Consider the following 12806-nt stretch of genomic DNA (forward strand, 5'->3'; position numbering starts at 1 on the left):
ATACTTAGTAGAGAGGGGACACTTCACCCAAACACTGTGATTTGTTACATACTTAACACTAATAATACCTAAAATTTGAAATACTTGGTTATTCAATGCTTTATCTTCACATAAGAATTTTGCTCAGTTGCTTAAATCTACTATACTGTCCCAAAGAATTAAAATTATGTACTGTAATGTTCATTTCATTTAATGCAGTTCTTTAGTTGTGTTTTCAGTAGATATGACCCAAGAAATTCTATGAAATATATGAAAGGCCTGTTATAAAATCATTGCGCTTTTATGAACATATTTTGCTTTTAGTTGACATTGGATACATAAGGTTTTTTTTTTTTTTAAGAAGGTATTGATCATAAAAATTCTCCCTTCTCCATAGTTCTACAAGACAGCCAAGGACTGGTGGCTGTTCAGTTTCTACTTCTGCTTGCCACTGGCTGTTACCGCTATCTTCTACACCTTGATGACCTGTGAAATGCTGAGGAAGAAGAGTGGCATGCAAATCGCCTTAAATGATCACTTAAAGCAGGTGAGAGAAAGCAAGGGTCTAGTGGGTCCATAATTACAGTCACAAAGATGAAATTCATGATGATGGAGATGTGGATAATGATAGCTAACATGAGACCTTAGAACAGAGTTTCACTTTCTTCCTTCATTCTGCTATTTTTGTAACAAAGGACATTTTATGTTACTTATTCAGAGACTGTGTATGTCATCTAAAAGGATCTAGAGAGAACTATTACCTTTTGTTGTTTTGTTTTAAGATAGAAGCTCAGGTAGCCCAGGCTAGTCTTGAATTTAAGGATGACCTGGAACCTCAGATCCTTCTGTTTCGGCCTCCCAGATGGGATTACAGACCTGCACCAGTTTGAAACACACACACACACACACACACACACACACACACACACACACACACACACACACAGAGTCACACACAGTCACACACATACATAGTATGTATGTATATATAATATATAATTTTTAGACTTATTTTATGTTGGGTGAATGTTTGCCTACATGCATGTGCACCACATGCCTGGTGCCCATAGAGCTCAGAAGGGGGCATCAAATCCTCTGGAACTGGAGTGATTGATGGTGGTGAGCCACTATGTGAGTTCTGGGAATTAAACCTATGTCCTTTGAAAAGCAGCAAGTGCTCTAAGCTGCTGAGCCATCTATCCATCCTCCCAAAACCTTACCTTTTAAAGATGAATCTCTAGCAGTTTTAATTCTAATTCACACTATCTAGTTGAAAGCTCATTGCCTTGGGTCTTTGGTTCTGTGAATACTGTTAAATATCCTGTTTGAGGAGAGTGTGTGCTGTGAATGCCAAGGGGTAGCTTCATACAGGCTTGTGGTCCTATTTCAGAGACGAGAAGTGGCCAAAACGGTATTCTGCCTGGTCCTGGTTTTCGCTCTCTGTTGGCTTCCGCTCCACCTCAGCAGGATTCTGAAGCTCACGCTTTATGACCAAAGCGATCCTCACAGATGTGAACTTTTGAGGTAAGAAAGGAAGACTACCGTGGACCTGGAGCACATGTGACATGAAAGGGGAGGTGGTGACTATTGGGGGGGAAAAGAGACCAATGAGCAGAAGACGGAGAGGAGGGGAGGGTGCTGAGCGAGACGGGTGAATAAGAGCAGCATGTGACGACGTGTGTGAACACCCAGTGATGAAACTCATCTGAATGCTAACTTAAATTTTAAAAAATAGAAAAATAGAAATAATTGTGTAATTGCCATTCAGATGTCTCTCTGTCAGTCCTCCTAACAGGCAGGAAGAATATTATTTTCTTATCCTTAGAGGCCAATTAAGACTCACAATTTTACCTTCACTCCTGTTTTGGATGGACAAATAAAAGAGATGTAAGAAAAGTCTGGAAATATATAGGCACAGAGTTGTCAAAATGATGGGTGAGTGGCAAGAGGAAACATGCCAGATCTGAGTCTTCACTATACACATAAACCTTTTCTTTTCTGAAAGTCTCATCATTTCCAAATGAGAGCTTTATTTTTAAAAATAGAGCTGGATATGGAAGATAAAGATAGGAGAGGGCCGTATAGATGACAAGGACTGAGTCAGAGGAGAAAGGCAGGCAGACAGGTGAAGACAGATACCTTCACTAGCAAATTAGTGGTTAAACTTAAATTGTCGGATGTGGGTGATTTTGGTTTTCTTCATGAAAACATAAAGGCATGCATAAACTATATACTTGAAGACACATAATTTTTACAAACACATTTTGGGCTTCTTGCAGCTTTTTGTTGGTTTTGGACTACATTGGAATCAACATGGCTTCTTTGAATTCCTGCATTAATCCAATTGCTCTGTATTTGGTGAGCAAAAGATTCAAAAACTGCTTTAAGGTAAGAGAATACTCTAAAATAAAACATTTCTTGTGATCTGGCATCACTTCAAAACCACTAGTATTTCTATCTAGAGAGAGTTGGCAACTTGCTAATTTTCCTTGCCTTGCAGCATATATGATGTGTTTAAATATCACTTTTGTATACAAAGCACTATAGTATATATTTACTTGTAAAATCCTTGTCAACATCACCCATTAGTGAGTAGCCACTCACTAATACTATTGGAATTGCTCAGATTAACAAAATTACATGCACTGATAATCATAGTAGTGAAATAAGAATGGAACATAATGAAATGCACTCTTCCTCTGATTTTGGTAGATTTTTTTATTGTTCAGCTACAATGTCTGTTATAAATAAGTTAATTGTCTTTTCTTATGTGCTATGGGAATAAAGTCAAGGGCTAGGAGATGCCTCAGCAGGTAAAAGTGTTTGCTCTGCAAGAATGTCTAAGTTCAAGTCCCCAGAACCGATGTAAAATGTCAGACATGCTGTGCTGGGCACAGTGGCACACATCTTCAATCCCAGCACTTGGGAGGCAGAGGCAGGCAGATCTCTATGAGTTCAAGGCCAGCCTCCTTTACATAATAAGATCCGATCTCAAAACAATGAGAGAGAGAGAGAGAGAGAGAGGGAGAGAGAGAGAGAGAGAGAGAGAGAGAGAGAGAGAGAGAGAGAGAGAGAGAGAGAGATCAGACAAAGTTGCTCACATGCCTATAGTTGTAGTGTGGAGATGAGAGAGGCAAGAGGATTGCTGGGGCTTGATAGGCACTAGCCTAGCTCCAGGTTCAGTAGGAGACCATGTCTTGAGGGAATATGGTGGAAGGGGCCAGGGGCCAGATTAGAACATTAAATGGCCTTCTCTGGCACATACATCACACACACACACACACACACACACACACACACACACACACACACACAGCAAGTATAAAAAGTTTAAATCATTTCTACTTCATCTTTTATACCTTCTATGTATAGTGGCAATATGTCGCTCCATGCAAAATATAATTACACCTTACTCAAATGTTGACACTACAGCACTCATCCATCATTCAGTCTCTCAATACTCCAACACCAAGTAAAACATGCTTCCTCTCACATGAGAATGAGCTATTGTCCCTGGTATCTCATTATTTGAAAACCAAAATTCGTTTCACTGTAAACACTAAAAAAGCTAAAAGTGTCTTTGTTCATTCATGACTCTGAGATTAGGGGTAGAAGAGAACTTTTATCAAAATCAAGGCCCTTCTGTACAGATCAGAAAACCTGCTATTTCCTTAGACTCATAGTCTATCATAAAATAAACAGAGTGAACAAAGTTTTAAAGGATTTAAAACTCTAGTGAAAAGTGGAAAAACAAAATCAAGATGTTTGCCTCCTTTATATTCTTATTGCATAATAATATTGAAAGGGCCTGTGAGAATAGCAAGTATGTTAAAATAGCAAGGCAATATTAAACTTGCTGACGTGTGGAGAGGTGTATGTCAGGGTCAAGTGAGAAAAAGCAGGTAATGGAGCATGTGCACATTATACACAGACATAAAAACACAAGCAGGTGCACAGTTGTCATATTTCTGTGCTCAGAGGGAAATGCTTGGCTTTCACAGTTGTCACATTTTTTTTAAGTAAATAAGAAAATATCAAAAATTTGGCTTTGGGGGCTAAGGGGGCTAAAGAGATGATTGAGTGGGAAAGATCAATTGCTATGCAGGCTTGAAGATCTGAGTTCAAACCTACCATGGAAAAAGCCAGGCTTGACTGCCTATGCCTGTAATACCAGCTTTACAGGATGAAGACAGATCCTAGAGACAACCTGAGCAGTCTGCTGGTCAGAGACCCTGAGCTTTGGATTCAGTGAGAGGTCATGTCTGAAGGGCATAGGGGAGAGTACAATAGAGAAAACAGCAGAGACATCCCCCTCTGGCTTCTTATGTACACATTTGTATGTACACATACACACACACACACACACACACATATATAGACACACACACATATATATATATATAGACACACACACACTAAAAAATTGAGTGGACGTTTCTTGGGTAATGTTAATCACATAAGTTTTTTTTTCCCTTTTTTTTAATTGCAAAAAATCAGCACATGCCACCAATGCAGTTATCTTTTCAGTTTTTAAAATTGTATTTATTATTACTGTGTGAGTGCAATGTGTGTATGAACATAGGTGTGAGCACACTATGGTGCACAAGTTCTGCAGTGTGTGTGTGCGCATGTGTGTGCATGTGTATGTGTGTGTGTGTGTGTGTGTGTGTGTGTGTGTGTGTGTGTGTGTAGACAAAGGTGTCTGTTCTCTTTCCACCATTCATTCTGGCTCTCAAACTCAAGTCGTCGGGTTTTTACCCAGAGAATCATCTTGCTGACCTTAATTACATCATTTTTGAGGGGGGAAATGAGTGGATGTGGAAGGACAGGGCCAAGAACCCTACCCTTGCAAGGAAGAGTCAGAGCCCCGAGAGCAGGAAGAGTGGTGGCCTCACGACTGAGTAAACACATAACGGTTGTTCTGTTTCATACAGTCCTGCTTGTGCTGCTGGTGCCAAACATTTGAGGAAAAACAGTCCTTGGAGGAAAAGCAATCCTGCTTGAAGTTCAAAGCTAATGATCACGGATATGACAACTTCCGTTCCAGCAATAAATACAGCTCGTCTTGAAGGAAAGAATATTTGCTTAATCTCATCGTCCTCATTTTAGACAGATATCATTGGAACAAAATGAAACCTTCGCCAAATCCAATGGAAAGCAGTGTTTGCAGAAAGACATGCACAGATGTAAGAGGGATTATTTTCAACAGTTGTGACTTTTAACACCTGATATTCATGAGCTGTTTACAACCTAAGAAAGCAATGAAAATGGATGAAGCCTCCGTGGGAAGCACTTAGATTTTTAGTCAGCACTTCAGCACAGCTCTTAAAAGCTCCCAGTATATTCATATGCCACTTACATTTAAAAACGAGTTAACTCAGAACTTCTCTTAAGGAGTTTATCAACCAGTCATATGAATCTGAGTCAGGGAAAGTGTGACATTGGGAAAAAAAAGTTTAAAATGAAGTTTCAAGTACTCAATTTGAAGCTTAAAATAAATCCATTAATAAACTTTTTATGCATAATGCCATGCCATTTAAATTGTAACTGTATGTGAAATGTGAAAGCAATGTGGTTGGTGTACTCTTTGGGTCATTACAGACACCGAGATGATCAGAAGCGGGTATAAGAAAGAGAGATGGGGAAATGTTTGGAAATCATTATGCTCTTTACATTCAAATAAGAGCAAATGTCACAGAGAAAAAACATGGGGATGTGTGAGCTGCTCTCACTGAGACTTCTGAACTTCCCATTCACACACACTAAAGAAAAACACAGAACAGAACACTACCTATGATTTCTCATGGTTCTTTCAAATATCCTTCCTTTTGATTAGTTTCATCATCTGTAAATACTTAGTTACATGCACTACATGTAGATGATTTAACAAAGGGCAGGTCCCAGCATTCATAGCTTTATGACGAAGAAATGCCAGTAACCAGGTAATAGACAGAATGTGAATTGCCTGGTGCAGTGTCCACATGGCAAAGAAGCAAGGCGCATCCTTCCAGCCGTGCTACGGTTAAAATGGTCACAGCACGATATGATAGTTAAAACACCATCTTTTAGAGTCATAGAAATTAGTCATTGTAACCAGCTATGTTGGAGTTATATTGCTAATTTTTTTATGTTATTTCTGGAAAAAGTCAGTAGGAAGGTGATCTGGACATGGTGCTTTTTCTAAAACTTAAGAGGCCAAACTGCTTTGGGAGACGGCAAAACGCCCCACACTGTGTGCGTTCTTAATCTGCTTCCCCGACATGCCCTAGGTTCACTCCGGATGAGCAGCGTGTGAAGAATGCCCAAGAGAAAACCAAGAGAGAGGAAATGAGGTGGGGTAGGAGGAAGCCTGTGGGGGAAGAGTCCCATTCTTAGCCCTGCCTTCGTCACTGCTGCGTCATATCAGAGCGAAAGGTCCTGGGTTGGCTCCAGCAAAACACAGTGCAGCGTTCTCAGGGTGACTGGGGAACAAGTCAAGCCCGAGAGCTTTAACTTTGTCTTAAAATATAACAGAATTTCCTTTTTTTTTTTTCTTTTAGTAACCCAGGCCACATGTTGAAAATGAGCTAAGAATGCAGTTTTCTGCCAAAATCTACTGTGGCAATACAATAAACCCAAATACGACAATGAGGTAAAAAAAAAAAAAAAAAAAAAAAAGGACAATAATGAGCTGGCATGCCACAAGGACTCTGCTTAGGAGTCACCCAGAGTTCTGGTTTATGGGTTCCGTCTCATCATTTTTTACAAATACTTTTCATCATAAAAAACATCCCAGATTTTCAATTTTCAATTAGCTATGGGTCTCCAGCACTTTCCCAGTGTGAATGAACGTGTTTTTAATTCCCATCATGTTTTAGATGGATTTTATTGCTGTGTACTAAGTTCTTGCATCTTAATGTCCTTCTAGTTTAACCCAAATGCTTTTCCCTCTAAATGTCAGACTCGTGAGCAAAAATCATCTTGCCAAATTATGAAATGGCATAAGTAAACTATTCATACAGTATTTGCAATACAATTGCATTCAGTGGCTTTTTTTATTCAAAATTTTAGCATACAGATAAAGGGTGATAAGAAACAAACATAACCTCTGAATAATTAAAAATCAAGATAAGAAAACATGCCACCTTCTAACTTTATAGCATATTTGATAATATTCAAGCTGCCTAATCTAGTGACGCATAAAAATAGTGTTAATAAGGATGTTTTACGTCAAAAAATTGATAAGTGATTTTAACCTATTTTCTCCTCAATTACCAGTGCTAATGTTGGTCTGTGTTCAAACATTTCGTATATCGACAATGTACAACAGGCCAAGGAACACTGTTTTCATCGAAACTTGGGTTTGTTGTATCTAACATACAATAGTAGTATAGTTATGTAAAATAATTGTGTTTTGTTGTGATATGGTCACTTAAAGTGGCAGCTGGTATAATTGCTGACTTTGTATTGTGTGAACAAACCAATAAACATTCAATTCATTTCCAAGAGCAGCTCATCTTTTACTATGTGGACATTCATCAATTCATACTTCTTAAATGGTTAAAAGAATAAGGATGCTGTAAATAAACATTATTTATGTTAAATATATAATTATCAAGGAATGAAAGCTAAATTAAAATGCCACAATTCTGACTTTTGCTATGTTTCATTGTTTATATATAGCCATCCTTTACAACTGATTATCTTCTTGACAATCACTGGGATCTCTACCTTTCTTTGTCTGCATAGCTTCTTTTGGAGGCTTTCCATCTTTAAGTCTTATTGTGCTACATTAAGGATGACATGAGACTTGGGGATTACTCAATGCATTTCACAAGCAGCCTTTTAGTGTTGACTATGTGCATGGTAGAATAAAATTATTATAGGCTAAGCACCCCTCATCAGAAAATCTGAAGTCTGAAATACTCCAAAATCACAAACTTTTTTGAAAGTGAAAAATTCCACATTTGATCTCCTGCTATATAATACAGTTAACATCCAAATGAAACTAAAAATGTCAAATAAAATGACCTAAATACAAAACAGATAATTGTAAGTCCAAAGGACCAGATCCTCACATCCCAAACTTGTAGATGTAACCAACCGTCTTATTAAATAAGAAACAAAGAACCAATGTAAAAGAGAAAGCCAAGAGGTCAGAGCTCAGAGCTAAAATCTTACCCTTCCTCCTGCGGTGCTCCTACCTCTCTGAAAGAGACCTACTTCCTCTGTGTATGTCTTTACATAGTCTTTCTGTTCTGCCTTCTCATTGGTTGTAAACCCAAACACGTGACTGCCTCGTCACTGTCTGTATGTACAGCCCTCCAGGTCTTAAAGGCGTGTGTCTCCAATGCTGGCTGTATCCCTGAACACACAGAGATCTACCTAGCTCTTCTACCAAGTGCTGGGATTAAAGGCGTGTGCCACCACCGTCACACTCTTGCTATGGCTCTAATAGCTCTGACCCCCAGGGCAACTTTATTTATTAACATACAATTAAAATCACATTTCAGTACAAATAAAATACCACCATACAAACTGCTGTGTGTAGCTGGTGAGTTTTCATCTAAATGACCTACACAGTTCTCTGAGGGACAGGTGGCTTACTTTTTTTTAATGACTGTGCCAAATTATATATAGAATTGTAGGCACAGTCACAGCAGGGACAACAGAAGGAAGGATTTGTTCTTTTCCTGGAATTGAGGGTTAAGGACAACTTTACTCCATCAATAGTGAGATTTCCAGGCTCACCAATTTTAATAGTAACTCAGAGCCATATACACCGTTGAGCAGCAGGATGAAGTCTCTACTTGAAGAAAATAATTAATCTGTAGATGGAGGATCCTTCAGACACAAACACGCAGAGTAAGAAGGGTTCTCACTGAAAGGGTTTATGTGCCCTCTCCATTCTGTGCACATACATAGAATTTTTAAGCTGACTCTTGGTGCCACGTTTTAAAGTGTCAGAAGTCATCGGTGTTTGGGGAATCTTTGTAGTGAAAGACATAACTGATCACTAATGGGAAAATAAAATGTGAGGAGGCAGAGGAAGCAAATGAAAAAAAAAGTCAACACAATCAGACTTAATTTTCCCAGAGTAATAAGACTAAGAAAGCAAAATCAAGGTGTTTAATGACCAAAAGAACACTTGGGGATTCGGATACTGTTCTTGAAAGCTGAAAATATGCTTGAAGAGATGAAAGACAAAAGGAAAAGAGCTCCAGCACCCGGAAGTGACAACAAATAGAATGTGAAGAGATGACTCTACCCAGCTATGCTCACTAAGTTGGACTCAGGAAGGAAACAAGGAAGGCAGCCAGGAAACAGGTGAACCACCGCAGGAAACTCAACAACTGATGTCGGCAGGTGAAGTGGCAAGGACTTCAGCTGTGTAAGGAGCGGTCAGTCCGATAGAAGCAGAAGAGTGGACAGAGGACAGCTTCGAGAGAGAAAAGAATTAAAAAACAGGAAGACTGCCTGGTATGTTTAATGACAGTCACAGGCGTTTATAATTGTATGACATCATCTGGCGATAAATGAATAACGGTTCCAAGAAAACACTGATATTACATGGTTGTGAAGAGTTGGAGAGAGAGTTAAGCAGTTAAGAGCAGTAGTTGTTCTTGCAGAGACCCGGGTTCAATTCTAAGCATCCACACTGTGACTCACAACAATCTTATAACTCCAGTTCCAAGGGATCCGATGTCATCTTTTGGCCTCCACAGGCAATAGGCATGCATGTGGTGCACAGACATAATATAGTCAAAGCACTCCTACGTATAAAAAATTAAAATAAAAAATAACAATAAATCTTTAAAAATTGGTTTTAAAAAGGCAACTGTTATTCTCCATATAACTTCTTGTCTAGATAAAAAAAATAGACATTCATAGCTTCACTGCTTGGATAAAAGCAAATTTACCTTGTAAAAATAATACTGTTTTAATCTAATCTGTGATATGAATAAATTAAAAAGTATCTTGGCAGTAATTGGATAGGAAACGCATTCTTAATGTGCTGCAGTAAAACAATCATGCATCCACTTTGAGAGGCACTTGGGAATTAATATAGGAAAGAAATATTTATCCTAGAACCAGACATTTCCACTTACAGAGAGTTTCTCATGGGATCATGATGCAAACACCAGAATGTTCACAGCTCTGTTTCCGTCCCCAAATGAAAACAACTCAAACTCCAATAGCAATGTTTTAAATTACTTGACCATATAATATGTCAATAACAGGGAAAATAGAATGTTCTCCATAGGTTGATCAAGCGTGTCATGACTAAAATTTTGATAGAGCAAATTGTCATGAGTGCTGCCCTGTGCATGTAAAATGTTTGGCAGACTACTCAGCCTCTCTCCATTAAACATCCTCTCCAGTCATGAGAGCCAATGCATTCCCAAATATCATCAAATATCTCTTGGGGGTGGGTGATCAACCTTGCTGTAAACTACTGTGAAATAGTATCATTCTGATGTTATAAAGTTCAAAATCTGGCACAGTGAAGCTCTATGAACAAAGACACATACATCATCAATAAAAGTTAAAGGAAATTATAAAACAAGTAAGAACAGCTGCCATTCTCTAAGGATGGGCGACAAGTGAGACTTGGAAAAAAATACATAAGGATCTTCCATCCTTGGATCTGTATTTGTAGAGGTTACCTACAAATTTACATTATTGTTTTGATTATAACATATCATACAACATATTTCTGTAATAAATGTCTAATTATTTCCCTAAAATAAAAAGATATATGCCCTCTTCTGTATAATGAACAATTTTAAAAGTAAAGAAAACAGAAATGTCCATAGGTACAATTAATTGAAAAATTAGGAAACAGCATTCAGTGCAGTCCCAGCATGTTTATAAATGTGAAGAGGGAAGGATGGAAAAGCTAGGGCAGAGAAGGAAAAAGTTATTAATGGGCAAAGCCAACCCAGAATGCTGTGTATCTTCTTCCTAGTCACAGATGGCTAAAAACTAAGCAGCATAAAAATGGAGTGGTAAGGGGATGCAGACTCAGTCCTTCTACCTTATGTGCAAACGTAACAAGCTGACCTCATGCTTAAAGATGACTTGCTTTCAGATCTGCACATAATCATGCCATTTAAGTTGTGACAATTGAAAGGTGAGCAATAAAATAAAATTTTCTAACCATCTGCCCACCTGTACCCCACCCCAATACATGCACACATACAAAAACACATCTACACACACGGGTGGACACTCACACAGAAACACTGCACCTCCAGCTTCATAAGACATGTTTTCAACTCACCGCTAGATCAGAAAACCTTTTTCTAATAGGGTGCAGCATGTTTTCTGAAATAAATCCGTATCTTGGAAACTCTTTAAAGTCCTGAACATAAAGGTTGCAGGTGCTTTCTTTTTCATGTTCACTTCAACTGAGATCATTCATTTCTAGGAAATCTGGGAAAATTTAGAATTATAGTTGTATGAGAATATGTTTTCCTCACTGGGGGATATCCCAGAACTCAGGAGGCAGAGGTAGGCAGATCTCTGTGAGTCTGAGGCCAGCCAGGTTACAGCCAGAGCTAGTTCTGGGACAGCTAGGGCTATTATACAGAGAAGCCCTATCTCAAAAAAATAGAACATATTTTCATCTAAATGACCTCACACTAACCTGGGTTTACTTTATTTCAAACTATTTATTATTTATTTATTTATTTTTATTAATTTTTTTTATTTTATATTATTTTTATACAAAATCTTACTATGTAGCCTTGTATGCACCAGGTTGGCCTTGAACTTACAGTAATCCTCCCATTCAGCCTGAGTGCTGGATTACAGTTGCCAGTTACCACACTTTGGTTAACATATAAGAATGGGCCCCATGGTGATATTGTCATGCATATTTATCATTACACATCCCTCCTAGTACCTATACTATCTCCACCTATTAATGATGGTCCCTTTCTCCTCCTCTCATTTAATATTTCCTGCCACAGGCCATGACATAAATGCAGCAGATGACAACTAATATCCAACAGGCAGACCCACCAGATGGATAGCTCTCTGATGGGGAGCCCCACTAAGCAAAGACCATGGGGTCATTGATTGTGGAAACTGACTGCTTCTGTCTGTAATTTTTCTCATGTGCTGCTACAATTCCTCCCTGAAAAGAACAGCTGTGGGGTTCTTTCCACAGCCCATTGGTGATGTGTTTTCTGATTTTTGTGCATTTATTCTGTGGATGGTTGGAAAGATGATTTCTTCAATAAGCTGTATAATGTAGCTGAAGTTTTCTCCAGTCCTGCCTGGCTCACAGTCAGGACAAACCTCTCTCACCTGCCAGTCCCACAACTGCTCAGACTCAACTGAGTAAACACACAGAGACTCATATTGCTTACAAACTGTATGGCTGTGGCAGGCTTCTTGTTATCTAGTTCTGATATCTTAAATTAACCCATATTAACCCATATCTATTAGTGTATAAGTTGCCACGTGGCTTGTGGCTTACAGGTACCTTACATCTCACTTTTCATGGCAGCAGCTGGCAGTGGCTCTCTCTGACTCAGCCTTCTACTTCCCAGGATTCTCCTCTCTCCTCTCTCCTCATCCCTCCTATACTTCCTGCCTGGCTACTGGCCAATCAGTGTTTTATTTATTAACCAATCAGAGCAACACATTTAACATACAAAACATCCCACAGCAGTATAATTTTGATGAATAGAAGTATACTAGGATATACTTCATAACTAGAACTATTGTTCCATGAGGACTGTAAGACACTTAGTAGCCTGTTTTATTTCTTTAGCTCAAGCTGACAAGACAAGCTACATAAATTTAGCTGATTTAAGACCTCAAAACTAATTCAAAAC

At 38.6% G+C, this 12806-nt stretch overlaps 1 protein-coding gene across 1 annotated transcript in view; it reads left to right on the forward strand.

Annotated features, from left to right (window-relative positions):
• Ednrb (endothelin receptor type B) overlaps positions 1 to 7464 on the forward strand; it is a 29851-nt gene extending 22387 nt beyond the window's left edge. The window contains exons 5-8 of the mRNA XM_028864826.2: positions 377 to 526; positions 1370 to 1503; positions 2259 to 2367; positions 4914 to 7464. Of these exons, the coding sequence (XP_028720659.1) occupies positions 377 to 526; positions 1370 to 1503; positions 2259 to 2367; positions 4914 to 5048 (528 nt within the window). The 3' untranslated portion in view covers positions 5049 to 7464. The remainder of the gene's footprint in view (positions 1 to 376; positions 527 to 1369; positions 1504 to 2258; positions 2368 to 4913) is intronic.
• The last annotated feature ends 5342 nt before the right edge of the window (positions 7465 to 12806 follow it).

Source organism: Peromyscus leucopus, chromosome 9, assembly GCF_004664715.2.
Source record: "Peromyscus leucopus breed LL Stock chromosome 9, UCI_PerLeu_2.1, whole genome shotgun sequence".
Lineage (NCBI taxonomy): Eukaryota > Metazoa > Chordata > Mammalia > Rodentia > Cricetidae > Peromyscus > Peromyscus leucopus.